We start from the raw sequence: 19,090 nt of genomic DNA on the forward strand, positions 1-19,090 counted from the left end.
ATGTCTTTATTGTGTCATTTTTAGATGGATTATGTTTGCTCTGTGTTGAAACAGCTATTCTTTATCTGCTAAGAATATTTTCTATCTTATTTTATTTTTTAATATTTTTATTTTTTAAATTAAAAAAGTTTTAATTAAGTTTATTGGGGTAACATTGGTTAATACAAATATATAATTTTCAGGTGTACATTATGATTTGACATCTGTATATTCTATTGTGTATTTATCAACCAAAGTCCAGTTTCCTTCAGCTACCATATATCTGACCCCCTTTACCCACTTCATCCTCCCCCAAACCCTATATTTGACCCCCTTTACCTCGTCTACCTCCCCCCTCCTCCCCCACCCAACTAGTAACCACTATTCTATAGTCCTCTGGTAACTACTAGTCTATAGTCCATGTCCATGAGTCTCCGTTTGTTTGTCCTGCTCATTTGTTGCTTTTAGGTTTATATCCCACATATAAGTGATATCATGTGATTTTCAACTTTTTCTGTCTGGCTTATTTTGCTTAGCATGATTATCTCGAGGTCCATCCATGCTGTCGCAAATGGCAGTCTATCTTATTTTTAAAAGTTCTTATTTGTTTTTAAATTAGAACTGGGTGATGAATTTTGTCGATTTTTTTTTTTTTTTTTGCGGCTACGAAGATGGTCATACGGTTTTTCTTTTTTGTAACTGAGGTATATTTTATATACAATAAAATGCACAGATCTTAGGTGTTCAGTTTGAAGTGTTTAGACATTTGTACATACTCATGTAACCACTACCCCAAACAAGAAATAGAACATTTCCACCACCCCAGAAAGTTCTAGAGGAAATTCTGTGGTAAGGTGTTGATTCGTGTGGCTGAGTCTCCGCCACCAGCCTTGTGCAGTCTCGATTTCTCATCTCCAGCCTGTTTAACATCTTGAGGGCCTGGAGCCACATAGGAGTTCCCTCTCAAATTGTTCATCAGACCATGCATATGGCAGAAGGAAGCCAGATTCTCTGCAGGACAAGTGGCCATGGGGTGGGGGAGATAAAGCAGTATTCTAGGATGTGAAGAGGGCAACGGCAGTAGCTTGAAGCTTTTAGTGGCCTTGCCTAAGAAAGAGCCTATAGCGAAACTGTTTCTAGGCACCACACCCTGATGCAGGGAAGCGAAGAGAGGTGTGGTGGATGCAGGATCTCCGACACTGCCATAACCATGGGATTTCGGCTGCAGGTCCCATGTCTTATGCTCATTCCTTGATAAAGTCAGATGCCACCTTCTGGAACATTCTCTCCTTGAGCATCTTTGCCTTTGGCTGGGTGTCTAGCTTGTACTACATTGTCCTATAGGGAGCTTGCTATCTCAAGATACTCAAGGTTACTACCCTCAGTCACCTTGAACTCAAGGTCACACGATTACCCTGCCCCAATGTCGTTGCATTCTTTTTGTAGATTCCCAGTCTCTGTGGCAACTGTTCATGGAATGATACCTAGTGTTATTTATTCAGCTAATCGTATTATAGTAAACTGGGAAAAATACAGAAATACATGTTTCTATTAATTTCTACCTGCTTAATACTGGCATGGCATGTTTTCAATGCCATGAAGTGCAGCAAATGAGCTTCATGGTGCCATTACACTTTTGGTGTTTTCTACATCAAAGGTGAGAAGTCTGCAGAAAGATGACTTGGGATTCCCTGAATCGAAAGGCCAGGGGAGCAATTTCTTATGTCTGAATGTGATCTAGATTCATATATATTTTTCGTAGGGTGAAGTTTATTTGAGTAAAGCAATTAGTTGCTCCTAGTTTATGTTTCCTTAATATGGGTCTTCTTAGCATGAGCCGTGACCACATTCAGGCCGGGCTATCTCTGGGAGTGTGCGTGTTTCAACAGATGCAAGTGTAGGTGTCTGCAGTCACCATGGTTCTTTGCTTGGGCAGAGCCTAGGACAAGTGCAGGGAAGAGAAGGTGTAAACTAGGTTATCGAGGCACACAATGGGCTGCATCCCAGACTCCAGCCAGAGACCAAAGCAAACCTCCCAACACCAAGGGCAGCAAGCTTCCTCCGGAGGCTTTCTACGCAAGTGTCAAACAAGGTACATGTTTCCCATGCTGGGCACCTACACCACTCAAATCAATTTAGACTTCTATTTCTAGGAGCTATCACTACTTGGATTTTTTTTTTTTAACCTGAAGCTATTTTAAATCTGTACCCAAATGCAAGCAACTAAGATTGAACAGTTTTTGTTGCACTGTCTGCACCAGCCATACTGAACACGGAGACTGCTAGGGTGGGCCCTGGGAGTCTGGGAGCTGCCCTCTGCCCCTGGTCTTTGTGGGAGGGAGAAGAACTCCCTTTCCCTCTAAACCTTGTGTGGTTTATCCCCAAGTCGTTTGGCCTGCAATCTGAGAAGACAACTGCCTTTTCGTGTTTTATACATTTTATTCATACATTTCTCCAACTTTGAAATGACAAAAGCCCAATCCTATGGTTTCCCATTACACAGCATCCTACAAGTATGTATATTCTACAAAGAATACTATGGAGTTTCTCTTCCTCCCCTGTCACACAAGAGATAACTGATTAGGGTTCCATCAACTTGTACTGTACTGGCAATGCACCAGTGTTCTGATAGTTCTGGCGACAGGGCAAAGGGATCATGGCGGGAGAGCGTGTGCTAAGGCATGTAAATAGATACACACACAGAGAAAGAAAAGCGGGACATTTACAGAGAATCCAAACCTTTCTGATCCCTTCACCTCCTGGGTGTTGAAGAACACCTCCTGCACAAACGCTCTTGCACGCTAAGGCTTTGCTGTACCCTGCAAATACTTACAATTTGATACGGTGAAATATACAACAACCATTAACATCGCTCTCTTTTTATCACTGAGACAATACTTCAAAACCTTTTATAAAAAGGCAATTATAAATACAGAAAAAAGAACACGTTGGCAAAATTTTATGCAAAACAACCCCAGAACTGAGTTTGAATGGCGACGCGCCTGCATTGCAATTAAACATGATGCTCTGGTCTGAGCATGTGAGGCTCATGTGGCCTTCGCATTAGTCACCCTGCCTGCTGCCCCCACAGTTTCCCCACCTGCCTGCATAAATGCCATTCCAGGATACAGCTGAGACTGGAAATTAATTCCCCCAATTCTTGGTCTCTTAAAAAACAAAATGGGCCACTCACTGTGGAGGAATGTCTATTTCTACTCCCAAGCAGAACTCCTTTTAAGAGATGGCATGTGCTCTGGGTCCCGAGATGGTCACCCCCAGGCCTCTGTTGGTGAGAACACTGACACGTTCCCTTCGTCTTGTGCCAGAGAGAATGGAGCTAACACATACGTGGCAGTGAAATTCTGAGTTTCTGAGCATACGTAGATATGGAGTTGTGCTTGGGGCCAGAAACGAGGTCTCCTGTGTGGTGACAAACATCTCTTTCCATTTTCTTTTGCTTGGTCCATTTGCACAGGTTCAAGAGAGTTGATGGAGGGTCAGGTGAAAGGTGGTGGGAGCTCTGGCTTTTCAACTCCTCCCCGAAGACCTAAGACTTGGCAGTGCCTTTCTCAGAGATGGCATGACCCTCCTCCTCCTCTCTCTGTGGGCTGGGTCTGCAGCCCAAGAGTGGCAGAGAAAAGACCAGATAAAAGGGATGTGGACTGATGAACATACTCTCCTCCCTCTTTTCCACTTCCTCGACACATGTCACAGCTAAACTTCACTCGCTAACCTAGAAGACCTGAGACTTCCAATTGCTCCATGTTTAAGGCAAACTGACAAGTAAGTGTGGGCAAAGCCAATCAAGCATTAAGCCTTATGGGCATAGTCTTGTAATTGAGGACACCAAATGGAGAAGAAAACCTTACTTTGAAAGGGGTAAGAGAAAAGCTCTACCAAATGAAATGATTCACGATTAAAACTTTTAGCCCTTGTGTAAACTGCAGTGGGAAGCAAAATATCTTTCTAAGAGGAGAATTAATTAGAGGCGCAGAACAAGAGAAAAGTACTCAGGGACCTTTAACTTATGACATGCTGTAATCAGCCTCAGTATCATAAGCCCTTGTAAAGAGGATGGAATTAGGAGGCCATGCTCAGTCCTGGAAAAACAAACCCTTCCCTGCCCCCCAACACACCAGTCTGATGATAAGAAACAAGAAGGAGGAAGGCAGGAGGTCCTTAAAGGGCTTGTTTTGGAATGCCAATTGCAAGGTGCCTTTTCCTTTTTTCCAAGGAGACAGCATGGGAGGCATCATAATTGAGAATTTATTAATCAAGAAATTTTTTTGCTAGCTTTAGCAGCAGGTTCTCTCTGCGAGTTGAAACTGACCTGAAATGACGAAAAGGACATTACATTAGTGGAAGACAAGAGACTTTGCTTTGGCCACCTGTCCTTAAGGGACAGTGTTCAGTTTGGGCATCTCCCCTGTCCTATTCCTCCAGAAGTGGCTCAAATGGCTACACTTTTTCAAGGAATGAACTCAAAAGCCTTAATGAACAGATAACTACAAGCGATTTAAAAACAAAGACCCTCTTCTGCAGTAATGAGATTGAAGGCTTTAAAAGGACAATCGTAGCACTGAGTCCGGGCTTGACTGGCTGGCCCCAGCAGTGGGAGATGGAATTGAACCTGGGGAAGAGGAGCGCTTGCTGCCTCCCTCAATGCAGTGAAGGCTTGGCAGCATCTTTAGATATTCTGCCACCAATAGGATGGGCTCAGAAGAGCCTTCTGAATGCAAATAGCAAGAAGTGTGCCATCTATTTCTTTTCCTCTCTGAGCAAATATTTCAAACCATCTCACCTGACAGGGGATACATTTAATTGCATTTTAAAGGGCTATCATATCATCTTGACTCTGGAAAACTTCCAGATGAATTGAAATTTTCCTTTTTAGCATTAAAATTGAATGCGCTGCATGAGCAAAGTAATTACAGCCTTATGCTTAGAAAATCTGGACATTTATTTTAAACAAATAATTCAACATATTAAAAACATCCCCTTTTTTTTTGCTATGGGGAGTGGGGTTTGGGTGGAGTTGAGAACCCTCAGAATGTGGCTCATTTAACCAGTTCTTAGATTCAATAATCTAATCATTTGCTCTGGCATTTAAAAGGAAAACAAAAGATGGCTTTCCTGCTAGAATGAAAGAAATAAAGCTTTTCAGTATTTTTCTCTGATTGCTAAGTGGACAACTGTAACGTAGTGGCAGCAGCAATGTACTGAAATTACTCTGAATTCAGATATTTAAGTATTTTCTGCTAGGTCATAAAGACACTGCTTTAGAGAAGATGTTTATTAGTGGAATGGAACAGATGACCTCTTTGAGAAGTCAGATAGTTCTGGGTGCAAGAATTCTGGCATCTGCACAATGGCAAAAGCAATGCCTGCCTGTGTGCTTCCCCAAAGATGCATAAAGCAATCGGGAAGAGAGAACTGGAGCTACAATGCTTCTCAATTCTGGGGTCGCAGACATTTAAATTGGCATTGCTCTGCTTGATCCATGTTTATCAACACAGTGGATGGCTTAAGCCAGGCATCCTCAGCATCTCTGGAGATTTGGTCTAAAAGGGCATGTTGGGGCATGAGGGTTTCCACCAGAGGGAGGGTGTTTCTGTTCCCCATGTATTAGCTGTACTTTTCTTTGTGCTTCACTGGAAAAGAGGTAGAGTGGGCCCTTTCACAATGAGAAGAGCCTGGATTGTGGTGAGTACAATCACGGGAATGATTTTCTGGCCCTGGCATCAGATTTGAATCAATCCTAACACAGACCTAACAATTCTTGAGGTTTCCCTCTCCGTCTAGGGTGTCTCTGGTTTGGTGGTACGGTCACCCTGCTGTGGAGCCCCAACAGAAGCAGTTCATTCAACATTTTGTTAGCAAGTTGCAGATTCATCTGGTCACTGACTAAAGACAACATTAGAGAAAAAACTCAGTATCATTTAATAAGAGTATGTGTGAGTGTGGGGGGGGGAATGACACTGTAAAAGGAGTATACAAATGTCTTCTCCGTGCGGTCCTTCAGGAGGAGCTGTACAGCTCAGAACGCACCCTGCACATCCTGCCAAGGCACAAAGAGATGAGGCCATCTAACTAACAAGAAGCAAACACGATGGTATTTTTTCAAGGATCACAGGTTAATAGAACCACTTCACACACCCTGACACTCTAATGAAAAACCTTCCACTGACCTCTGGCGAAGAGTCAGAAAACGCCCAGCCTGAGTCTCCTATATTGGAAGGATGTGACTTCATGGAAGGGTGATGAGATGGTAAATGTTCTAAAGCAACAAGGAAAGGTGATTCTCCTGTGCCAAGGGATATAGCAAGAGGAAGGAAAAACCACAGATGGCCTCTAGTACTTTGGTGGCCCTTGGGTGCACTGTGTGTATGCTCTGGGAGCCAGGCATGGTTTGAGCTGTGCTCTGGCAGAGTATTTTGTTGTCCTGCCAACTGATAGTCATTCCTGGGCCTTTGATGGTTCAATGAACATTTAATGGATTCTAAAATGTAAAAGATTATCGGCTTGTAAACCTGAACAAATCTATAATAAAATGAAGGACCCAAAAGCATTTAATTATTGAACACATAAAAGGAAGTATATTTAAAAAGAATTGGTCAAATTGTCCTGTTAGTTATCATTTTAAAGGAATTTACAGGGCTGTTATAGATTATTCTTTTGGAGTAATTCAGTTTATAGCAAATGTCTAAACTGGTTTCTTCATTGCACAGTATATTCTCTTAAAATGGGTGCTTTAAAACAATTACATACATATTAAAAATCATCATTTCTTTGCTTAATTAAAACGTTAATACTCTCAGACAACACAGATCTGAAATGGTGAAACCAGCAATTCCCCCTCCCACCTTACAACAAATTAAATTGAGACAAAATTACAAACACATTTCACTACATGATTATTATTAATAAAAATCAGTTGTTTTTTTTTTTTTTTATAAAGTTGCCCGAAATGCAAGGGATGTGCATAGGTTTACAACTTAGTCATAATAGCATTTTATTCTTATTCCCCTGGGTGTGCCCCATGAACGGAATGTACTTGGCTGTAGATTACAGATCGTTTTGTCCAACACAGACACACCGACGGTATAAACGCTCGCGACTGTCCACATGCATTAAGAGTCAAGACCCAACTTCAAATCTCTAAAAGGTTTACAGGGTGCTTCAAAGAGACAGTATCACATTATCTGGATGTTACATAAAGGACTTAAAAAAAATACTATTCTAAAAAAAAAAGAGAGAAAAAAGGCCTTTAAAAATTTATGACTGTTTTGTAATCACTAGACTGATTATTTCAAATAAATAAAGGAAAGAAAGATATTCCAATCCATAAAATCAGACTCTAAAAAGAATGTAGTGTTCCACCCCCACTCAAGGTAACAGAATCATTGTTTATTATTATTAAAATAGATTATAGAAAGCAGCATCTATTTTGTGCAGTTTTTAGGGGCCTTGGAAATAAAAAGCTATGATTTCCAAAAATATAACATTCCAAAGGATTGAATAATACATACATTTAAAGATACATTTTATTAAAGTTTAGGAGAACTGATTAAAAAAGATACTGTCTCTTTAAATTAGTGTGTAATTGTTTTTCTCCTCCTACCTATTCGGACATGACAATAATTATAAATGTAGGTCACACTACAACTAGGTAGTCTCTAGGGACCACGACCTGCTGACACAAGGTCGATAACAAAGAGGCGTTTCCATGTATGAGGTGGCTCCCAGTTATACGTCAGATATCTGGGGAGAGGCCTAATAGACCCAGGAGACTGGGACCCACTGCGGGGCTGTGCACACGAGCTCGACGGCTTCCTCTAGATGTCTGATTGTCTCATCAATTTCATTGTTGATAATTGTGAGATCAAAGTAGTGTGCATATGTTCTCTGTAAGATATCAGACTCCTTCTGCAGACGCTGAAGAGATTCATCCTAAACGGTGATGGGATGGAGGTAGGGGTGGGCATGGGAGAAGGGAAAAGCAAAGAGGAGAGAGAAGTCAGCTGCATTCTTTCTTTTCACTTTTCTGTTCCTCCCAGTGTCAGAAACAGTCAAGGCCAGACCTTGATGTGCCACATATGGGCATGAAGCCAAGTCCACTTCGTGACAGAGGAGACAATGGTTCTGGGGATGACGGGGTTACAGAACTATTGCTTGCAACCCAGACTGCTCACCATGCAACAGGGAGCTCCATATCAAACCAGACAGACCAGGAAAACATAGATTCTTTAGCAAGCACATTGCCCTACCGGGCCTAGCTCTGCTTGTCCCGGGGTCAGTTAGAGACTGACTAGCATAGCCCGAGCCGTTTCTGTCCTCATTCTTCTAACCCAGGTCCGCCTCATCCCCAGCCACTGTCCAGTTTGGTGGGAGGGCTTTGGTGGCGAGGTCAGAGCTCTGCCTCTACCTTCTCTTGGTTCTCTGCAGTCACTTGCACCGGGCCCCAGAGCCCAGCTGCATTTGCACCAAGAAGCCCTGGCCTCTGGACAACAAATTCAGTTGTATTTTTCTCTTTTCTACTTAGAGGTTCAACATGTTCCAGGAATTCAATTACATATAATGGCCCTTGTTCAATAGCAGTGGATGCCAGAGGCAAAAGCTTTTTGGATGTTACAAATAATGGATGAAATAAGGCCATTTCCCAGATACAATAGCAACTGGCATCTGATAAATCCCCTCAAATTAGTCTGGATTGGAAATGGCCAAATGTCACTGTTCATAAGTATCCACATCTCTTAGGGAAAACACTGAAGAAAAGTAGCCAATGAACTCTAGGGAGCTGTACTGCAGTAAAGGACTTTCCTCAACCCCCATCGCTTGCTACAGATTTTGAGAACTCTCACCAAGGTGAGCCTACAGTAGGAGGGAATTCTGGGTCCCTAGTTTGTCATGGGAGTGTAACTTTAGCCTCAGGATGGCAGTTTTTTTTAAGAAAGAGATCTCTTTAATCTGCCTCTGCATTTTCATGGGTCAAATCATGTTATGGACAAGTTCAAATTTGAAACCAGAGAACTTTGTAAGTCAAATTAATTGCCCCCCCCACTCCCCTAACACTAGGTAGGGGAGCTATTGGGCTAAGGCTTAAATACACACACACACACACACACACACACACACACACACACACACACAATTCAATATCTGTTTATTTGATTAGGATCTCTCTCCCCAGCTAGAGTGTAAACTTGTCTTGTGTGCCCTGTTGCCGCTGTGGCCAGCACTTGGCATTGTACCTTGTACACAGGAAGTTCTTAATAAATGTTATTGAAAGAACAAGCACTTGGCTGACTAATGCTGGCCATAACAGGATTTGATGAGTGTTAAATCTATAATCAAGAGACAGAGCAATTGTACTAGGAAATGGGGGCCCATGATAACAGAGACAGATCTCCAGAAAAACTAAAAATGTGGTGCTTTCAGGGACTTGGGAGCCACGGTACCCAGTGCTGGCTTGGGATCTGTGGCACCCAGTGCCAGCTTGGGACCCTTCCTCTTCTCTGAGGCTCATCTGTTATTTGTAAGAAATCCTTTCTGATGTGCCTGTGGGTGTAACTCTTTGGAAAGGGGATCCAAAGCGACATGTGATTAATTCTATCATGGCACCGCAGTGGGGATGGACAGACAGGGAAGTTGGGAACTCAATGAGATTGTCTTACCTGTTTTGTCATCTCCTACCGGAATTTCAAAGCAGGACATGGCATGCTTTAGATGTTAGGTGTTTACTACAGTGTCGATAAGACCTCAGTTAATCATCACCTTCTAAGATCATATCAATATACTTTCTGCTTGCACTTAAAAAGCATAGTATTTTCACTGTGGCTTTACAATAAACACAATGAAAAAGCTGCATTTTAGGAAACATACATTCACCCAAAGACAGGAGTGCTTCCTACCAGTATGGGAAGGAACAATTCCTATCATGACATTCTCTGGGCTACGGGATTCTACTGGAATATTCATTCCTGGACTTCAAAAACCACTAGGAGAGTTTATGATTTTCCCAGAAAGCTGGACTGATGAAAACATTCAAGAAAATTTATGGCCGAGAGCATCAAATTTTTAATGTAGTTCTCTTTACAGAAAAATAAAGCTTCCTCTTAAGGATCTTACAAGATGAAGCTATATTTGTCAGTTTCCTCCTCGACAACAGCTTGTCTGCAGGCCTGTCTTACACGCAAGCAGGATTTAACTCAGTGAAAACAAAATGCCTTCATTCTAACAGCAAAAGCAAGGATTTGTGGGAACAAAATGTCTACATTCTAAATCTATGAAAGTAAACAAGGTTGTATTTCATCACCTCCTAGCTGGTACTTACAGGCAATTTTCTGCACCATTTTGGCAGCTATGGAAAATTAGTAAAAGGGCAGGAAAACAGGCAAAAAGAAAAACAAAAAACACACAAAGCAAAGATGATAATTCAAGAAAAATACATGTCAACCAAAGGATAAGAGCTAACCATAACGTAGAGTTTCAAACATATTTGTGTATTAAATAAGATAAAAAAAAATAGAATTTACAAAAGAATATCCCTTTTGCAGATAAAATGACAAAAAATAATGACTGAAAATATAAGCGATACAGAAATATAAATATTTAGTCTTCCTTAAAGGTACACAAAGTAAAAATTTCCAAGTCTTGATTTTTATTGCCATAAGCTCGGGTGTTTAGGCCAGTGTTTACTGAACAGAGCCAAGAACTCTGGTGGTTTCTAGATCCTGCAGAATGGTCTTCAGGATAACTTTGTGTATTAGTCTCTTCTTAAGAATGGCCCTACAGCAGATAAGAACTAAGTACCAATACATACTACACCATAACTACCTACCTTCTTATCTGCCCAGCAATAGAAGGCCTTATAAGTCAGCCTGGTAGGAGATGTGTGCAGCCAACTCTCGCAGTCACCATCTCTGTGGCAGCTGCTGACTTGAGTTAGCTTAATAGGGGACAGAGCTCATTCCTAGGTTTGGTAGTCCAGGGGTCTAGATAGAAATTCTGCATTGGTTCCACTCCAGAGGCTGACCAGGGGGCCGAGGGTTGCCTTGCCAAGGTCATGAATTCCTTAATAGCTCTCTTCAGGCAAAGCAATCCTTGGCCCAGAGGTGGGCCTGGGGTTGCTGCTTTCTTAGCACAGTCCTTATCAGGAGAGGAATGGGCTGGCAGCTCTGGAGGGCAGGAGCCACCAGGAAAGCCTCTGCCCTGGAGGGGTGAAGGTTTTTAAACTTTAAAAGTAGACTTACTGATTAGAACACAGGCTGACTGTGCTGGAGACTTGAGTTTGCCTAATGACTCTGATCTAAGCCCTATTACTGAAAGAGGACCTCAAACTCTGGAAATCTTAATGGCCAGTGTCAAGAACAAAGCAGAGCTCCACTTAGTTGTCTTAATGAGGTGGGGCTTTAGTCTTGAATATACAACACAAATAGATCTTTACTATGGGTGGGGTGAGTGTGCTAATTTGGGAAAAATTGATCAATTCTTACCTCATTCAAACCTGGAGTAATAGTTGGTGCAGCAATAAAAACAACAAAAGGAGCAAACTCGGCAGTTCTCAGGACCTTCAGTGCCTGTGTAAAAAAAAATTTGAGACTTAGAAGAAATAAGTAATGCAACTTTCAAATGAGTCTACAAAAATTTACACAACTGAAAAAGCCCTTGATTCAAATTTTTGGTAAGGTGTTATTAAATTTACCAACTTTATAAATAACTTACATTCTCCTTTTCTTCCAAAGGATAGACAATAGCCATCAGCAAATAAAAGGTGACAAACTGGACATTTTTTTTTATGCATCTCATGAATCAATCTGACTTATTTTTCTTCGGAAAAGTTAACACTGATTATGTTGGTTAATGTTCATTTAAACCTGGTTATTAATTGTAGCCTGAGTTTCAATTTATAAGAAATGCATTTTGGGGTAGATTGGGACCAGCGGGTTGGCTTACCATCGATCTAGAGTCCATTTCACATTTCAAATTTCAAATTGCTAACAAGGATTAGCAAATCCTGGCCACTGTCACTGTGAAGTTATGTTCACAGTTTATGAGTTGCCCTGATAAATATCCCTGCGGGCTCATGGGGAAGGGAGACCCTGTCTAGGGTTGGAGTCTGGAGCCACTAAAGGAGCTGTACAGCTGTGAGCAATTCATAGGCACAGGAGAAGACACTGCATTCAAGGGAGAGGGGCCTCTGAAGCCTCTTTCGGTTCCTTGTGCAGGCATCAAAAACCTCTAACTATGCAAACTACGATTTGCATGGATATAGTACAAAGCTAACATATCTGATGGTGTAGCAGTTGATTCTGATAAGAGATTGCTACTTCAGTTCCTCCCCATGAGGACATGACATTCCTAGAGGTTACAAACTCTCCTCTATGGAACAAAACTCAACATATACACAGATACAGGCACACAATTCACAAGTACTGACATGTAATGAATTTGTATGCATCAGTGGTAAAAATCTTGCTGCCCTTTATACCAGAAGTTAACATTTCTATTCTGTAATCCACATATTTTGCTTTCTAAATGGTCTTTGAATTGTTTGCTTTTCCCTATTCCTATTCCTCTTTTTATTTGCCTGGTTTATTGTAGTAGCAATTAGACTGGTCATTCTGCCTCCAGTTTTGCTTTGTTCCAATCCATACCACAAGCTGCCACTAGAATGATCTTTTGGAAATGCAAATCCCAACATGTCACTCATCTGCTTCAAACCCTTCAACAGCTCCTTGTTGGCCCTGGGGAAAAATGTGCACTCCTTAGCATTAACGCCAGATCCCTCCCTGACTGACGAGCTGACCTCATCAGTTTCTCTCTGCCCCTCCTAGGACTGGGCCTTGCAGAGCTACTTTCAGTTCCAATAAGGGACAAGCTCTCTCTGGCTTCCTGGACTTTTTTTCTTACTACTCCCTCTGCCTGGACCCTCCATCTCCTCATCCCTGTCCCCACTCTCCCTTTTGCTTGGCTGAGTGTTTACTGAACAGAGAACTGATGTTCTTTTCTCTGGAAAGTCCTATGTGAGCTCTGAGCCGAGGACAGGCACTCCTTTCATATGCTTCTGACACTCTTGCATGTATGCACTTGTAGTATCCATCACACTGAAAACGCAAGTGCCCAGATACTGGAGGGTAAGCCTCTTGAAGGCAGGGGGCTGCATCTTGTTGTCTCCCTCGTGCCCAAAATGGCACCTGGAATAAATTGTCTTTATGATAAAATGAAATGTAAGGCAGTACATATAATTTGCACAAAATCTATCTTCCCTTTTGAGGCTGCTTTGACAAGAAGGCGCTATGCTTTCATGGCTGAAGGGAATCTCGACCTCTCCGAATATATAGGCGCATAAGAGGTAAATTGGATAGCAGAGACTCTGATTTTTTCAGTGGAAATTCACTTTCATTAGTATTCTATTTCTGAATTTTAGTTACACAGAATCTCCTTGTGGGTTAAGGGAATCTGGTACATTGTTTTACTTGTCCATCAAAGTGCTTTAATTGTGAAAGCCACAGGCTCAGATTCCCCTTGTGAAAAAGTTCTTCAAGCTTGTCTATGTTCATGTTTGAAAGAGGTAATTGGCAATTTCTCTGCCAACCCTTTTGTGACCGAAGATTTTAGCAAGGAACAAACATCACGAAAAAATCCATATGTAGCTCAATCGAGCTTAACAGGAATATCCCCTTAGAAAGGTCTTTTTTGTCAATATTATCTTGGGCCTTTTCTTCAGTCCTTCCTGTGCTTGTAAGTCAGGTGACTACAGGTCAGTTGAGACATAAGGTTTCCTCCTCACCCCACACCTACCCACAGCCAGCTTCTGGGCAACCGAGATGGGGAAAAAAATCCTAATGCACAGTTCCAACTCTTGCTTTTATTCCTGAAACTACTCTGATTGCCAGATGGAACTCCACACAGTCTAGATGCTGAATGGATCCTATGGATGATGTCAAGAATGACACCCTAGGCATGAAATGGTCTTTGCTCAGTGACCCTAGCCTGAGAGCCACCCAATTCTTTGAATATTCTAAGTTATAGCCTGCTACCATATTACCACACCAGAGAATACACTACTCAGAAAACATTAGCTCCCTGCAGATAACCCTTCTCTGAACTGTATGCACACCCTTCGTCTTTATCCATAAAGACATGAAGGTCATTCTGCACTTACTGCATGAAACTGTCAGTGAAGATTGTACTCATCACACTGATGAATGCCTCTCATGCCTAAGAATCAGGTTATATTGTTTTAGCAACTAATTCCAAGGAAAGAGCTGGCATACTTCTACTAGGTGAGAATTATTTGATCCATGACATTTCCCTTTTTGTCCTGGTTGCTAGGAAGTTTAGAGCTAAATTTCATGTTTATCATGGTAACTACTGTAGGCTTGCTTTCTTTGGTTAGCATATTTGCATCTGTTTCCTCTTCTTTGGCTTTAATTCTCTATTTCTATCCTATGTTATTATATTTTCAAATAGTATAATATGCCTTGAATCTTGACTGAGATTTTCTTGTCTAGTTGCCCTTATATTTTCATCAGAGTCACCACACTTTTCCTCAGTTGTTCTTGAAGGTCTCTGCCCCATCCTCTGCTTTACTTATGGGTCTCAAGTGGGTGCCATTTTTGTGCAGTCTCAGCTTGCCTGAGGTTCAGGGTCACTTCAGGGATTTACAAGGAATTCCCTCTCTGAGGCCATTAATAAGTGACCTTAAGATATATCTCTAAATATTTTTCCTTTCTGACTTAAGAGGAGACACAAATTTGTTAATATTTATATGCAAATATCTATTTTCTGAATCCCAGGGAGGAGAGAAAGTCTAGAAAGATCACCGAAAATATGCTGGATACAAACAGCCAAAGTAATGTTAATTTAACATTTAAAGTTAATTTTTTAGTTCTCTTTTGGGGAGATAAATTGATTTTATGGCTCATATATAGTCAATAATTAATCTCAGGTTACCATCTTCAAGGAATAAAAACCCATTTGACCAAGTATCTAAGATGCAGATACATTTAAGCTTAACTTATTTGGTTTGCAAACTTCAAAAGTTCATGATGTCAAGCACATGAGTCATTCTGTATGAAAATCTAAGGGTTTAAAGAAGAGCACAGCGACCCCTGAAACAATCTTAAGAGAGCTAACTGATTCCATAAAATAGCCCCTGGCTCAGAACCTGGTTCTTGTTTCGAAGCACAGATTCCCAACAAGACTGTAGCTATACCTGGATGACAACCTTTCTCTATGTGGGCAAAAGCAAAATCACAAATATTCTGCTCCTCTTAACTTTTCAATGCAACAAATGGGTAAGTCAGAATAAAAATAAAATTTAAAACCATCACAGTAAGTTTTGATTATACACTGGAGCACTTATAGTTTCAGCTTAAGGACGTAGATTATTTTCTGAGCCATGGCCTTATTTCAATTAGAAATAAGTTCCACCGTTTTTCTCAGGTTTGACTGCCTTCTAGATTTTTCTAAATGTAAACAAACAAACAAACCCAGATTTAAAATGTACCCCGACATACAAGGTGGACCAGCATAAAGATTCTCAGGGTTAACTCCTCTAGGATAACACAGTGAAAGGAGGCTGGGATTATTGTAAAAAAACCTAAAACCCATACCAACCCTGTTCAAGTACAAATCTCATTTTCAATTGGCTGTAAAACCTTGGTCAAGTTATAATTACGTTAAGCCTTGGTTTCTTTATCTACAAAAGTAGATCCTGATATCTCTAATCTCAGAGTTACAAAGATTAGGTAAGGAGTGCTAATGCTTGGCAAAATATAGAGCACTATAGGAACACAATCTATTATTATTATTTCAAAAGAAGCCAGGTTACAAATTTTCTTCTAGTTTAATGTCTTTATTATGGTCCTCTAGGTTTAAAGTTGGACCATAATGTCTTATCATACAGTATTATTAGACATGTGTTCAATTTGGCCTGAACCGTCTTAAAATAAGATGGCACAAAGTATTAGACCTGAACTAAAGGAGCTGAACACCAGTGTTAGGTCTATGATCCACATGTAGTAGAAGTGGTATCAGCAGTGGTATAAGTGAGAGGGTTTTAAAAAAAGATCACATGGCATTTCTCTTGTTATGGACAGCTTGTGATGTACATAGAGGAAGGAATTTCATCCTCACCAGCTTGCCTTCTTATTCGTATTCTTAGCTCTTGGCACAAGGCTTGGAATATAGTAAGTGCTTAATACAAGCTGGCTGAATCAAACTGTCCATGAGATACAGTAAAAAGGGTAACCTAACAGGCTGGGGTGAAGGAAAAGGGTGTAGAGAAAAATGTCCTAAGGAGAGAGCCTGTCTTCAACGAAGCTCTGCCTGACAGCAAGTCAGTCATGGCCAGAGGCATCCTGAAGGCAGGATGTGGGCCTTGCTGAGCCTGGGGAGAGAGTAGGCTAAAGATAGAGAAGCCCCAGGGTGAAGCCCAGGAAGTGCAGACTCTGTAGGCGGCTATACCATTGGATGCAACAGTCAGCGTGAGAGCAGGACAGGGCATGAGTCTAGAATGGGCACATGTGGCCCCAGGTGGGAGAGCCTGGGACCAGAGTGGTCAACCAGATCAATGAGAGGAGCAGGACCTGAGTGATCTCTGTCCCTAGGGCCAAGGGTCCAGAGAGGCTCAGGCAGAGAACAGGATGCCTATGGCCTGCCCTCAGGGCTGGGTGGCTCGGAGAGATCATGGTTCTAAGAGGTGGGTATACGGAAAGCAGGAGAGAAGAATGCCGTGAGCTCATCCAGCAGTGACAGGGAGCAGGGAAAGTGCCCAGCCCAGGGCGAGAGGTGCTCTGGTGCTCAATACCACACATAAAAGTGACTGCCGTGGATGTCCTGATAAGGCTGAGAGAAGTGTCTTCCACTGAGCAGTGCAGAGCAATGCATAACTGTGCAAGGGCAAGGGCACAGGGAGAGCTGGACGCTAGGAGTGGAGCGGCAGCAGCAGCAGCAACAATAGCAGCAGTGGTGGCGGCAGCAGCGGCAGCAGCAGCAGGTAAGGCAGAAAGCCCTCAAAAGTGGACTTGGGTAATGCAGAGGGGGTCTGAGGAGCCCTGCAGCCAGCATACTGCTAGAGACATTACTACCAGCAGAAAACGACGTTCAGGTGAAGACCAGTGTGGAACCCAAGGAGAGGATGTCGAAGACCAGGACCAGGATTGAGACTTTGCCTCTAGCCACCCCTGGCCAGAAGATTTTTCCAATCCCTAGTAAGGAGGGATTAGTAGTTAAACAAAAATCAATCTGCGTTACACATCATATATTTAGTTCTATATAGGCCCAAGTTAATTGTTAAGTAAACTGTATAGTGTTCATCCTACTGGTGTTTCCTTCCCAGCCCCTTAACCAGATTCTGAGTTCAAGAAGCCCATCAGGTGCTGTGAAATGGAAATGGGTGAACCCACTGGCCATAATGTTAGGATCTTGGAGTGGAGTAACTGAGCTGTTAGGCCGCAGGTCACACTGACCCTGGCTATGCAGGTTCCATCCTCCCTTTGGGGATGGCTAGGGGACCAAGTCTCATAAAGTGGCCCTGAGCAAGGATCTTCCCTGCCTGGGATAGATAGGTAAGCCCCCTGATGAAATGGAGCCTGCTTGAGGGGAACTGGTCTACCATTTCAGCAGGTGGCATGCTGGTTCTAAGTGATAAGGAATTTTTGGTACAGATGGGTCTTAGAAATGGCAGGCCTGGGAGTCATGGGCCACACACAAGCCTCTCCTGTAACCTGCCCTGATGTTTACAACTCCCGAATCATTCCCATTGGGCTTTAAGCCCTACTTCTGCTTAGTTTGTTCTTAGAGATGAAAAAATAGCTTGTCTGCCTTTTTGATGTAAAGGACTTTGACTTTCTCCTTTGCAAGTTTAAGAATTCCTATAGCTTCGAGTGTAGGACTCATCCACAAATCATCTAATCACCTCTGCATCTGGCTCTCTGAGTCTTCTCCAAGTTCTCCATATCCCTCTTAGTTTTAGCTCAGGGTCAGGCATTGTCTTCAGTAAAGAGATGGCAGAGGCTGACAACTACCATGGGGCTCCATCCTGGCTCCACTGGACACCTCGCCCCCCAGCCTTACTTACGCTTGCTTTCATAAAGCTAGTGCTCTGTTTCAGACTGAGGCCCCAGGATCAAAGTTTTTCACTGAAGATTAACATAAGATGCTGGCAGAGACTATGATGGTCCAGCATGAACTGTACACAGAGAGGAAAGGTGGCTGTTGGGATAACAAAGTGCCAGAGTCTCATCCTGAGGTCAGATTATTGTAGGATTTCTAGCAGGCACAGACCTAATAAGGCACTTTATTGAGTACAATGAGACTCATAAGATAGTAGTCTCTTTTTCTTCAATACATGGTGTGTGCATTGAGTCCAATGATTAGTCAGTTTGCAGTCTAGACTGTTAGCTCATGATGACCTTATTACTGATACTTTCCTGTAGTTTATTAAGATATTATGTGACCCATGACATTCTGATGGTATTTTGGATTTCAGAACCTGAGCTTAGCATGCAGGCAAGATGACGGGGGCTGGGTGTGGCTGGGCATTACCTGAGGCTCCACGTCCAGTATTGCAATCAGCCCCTGCTCGTGGATCTTCCGTATGGTCTCCAGTTTTGTCCCATACATCGCATCCTCATGGCTGCCATACTCCAAGTATTCATTATTAGAGATGTCTTGCATCATTTGGTCATGAGATACAAAGTAATAATTCTTTCCATTTTCTTCATCTTTCTTTGGAGGTCTGGTTGTATCTGCAAAGTCACATGTCAAGAGAGGTTTAAAAGGCTGAGCTTATGAGCCTATGTTCCCAATGGGCCTACCCAAACCCAATCTCTTCTTAAAAGCTACAGATTCTTTAGTATATGTCTCATGCCCTGTTCCCACTTCCAGTAGCTCCATGGAAGTAAGTTGTGGAAGTCATATCTATCTGTGTGACATCAGACCACAGGAGCTCATTAGTTGTTTGGTTTGGCGAATCTTTCAGTGTTTAGATAAGATCTATTTCATTCCTTCAGGAGTCACTGCAAGAAAAAGACACTAAATAACCCAAGATTAACATAACTCGCTGTATACCTTAATGCAGTTAGACAGAAGGAAAAAAGAA

At 42.1% G+C, this 19,090-nt stretch overlaps 1 protein-coding gene across 2 annotated transcripts in view; it reads right to left on the bottom strand.

The window, feature by feature from the left end:
* Positions 1–2,398: 2,398 nt before the first annotated feature.
* The window catches only part of CASK (calcium/calmodulin dependent serine protein kinase), a 412,162-nt gene continuing 395,470 nt past the window's right edge, over positions 2,399–19,090 (bottom strand). For both annotated transcript variants that reach the window (XM_011380759.2, XM_011380758.2), the window contains 2 exons: positions 11,475–11,558; positions 2,399–7,929 (listed from right to left, as the gene is read on the bottom strand). In XM_011380759.2, coding sequence (XP_011379061.1) covers positions 7,753–7,929; positions 11,475–11,558 — 261 coding nt within the window. In that variant the 3' untranslated portion in view covers positions 2,399–7,752. The remainder of the gene's footprint in view (positions 7,930–11,474; positions 11,559–19,090) is intronic.

This window comes from Pteropus vampyrus, unplaced genomic scaffold, assembly GCF_000151845.1.
Source record: "Pteropus vampyrus isolate Shadow unplaced genomic scaffold, Pvam_2.0 Scaffold404, whole genome shotgun sequence".
Classification (NCBI taxonomy): Eukaryota; Metazoa; Chordata; class Mammalia; order Chiroptera; family Pteropodidae; genus Pteropus; species Pteropus vampyrus.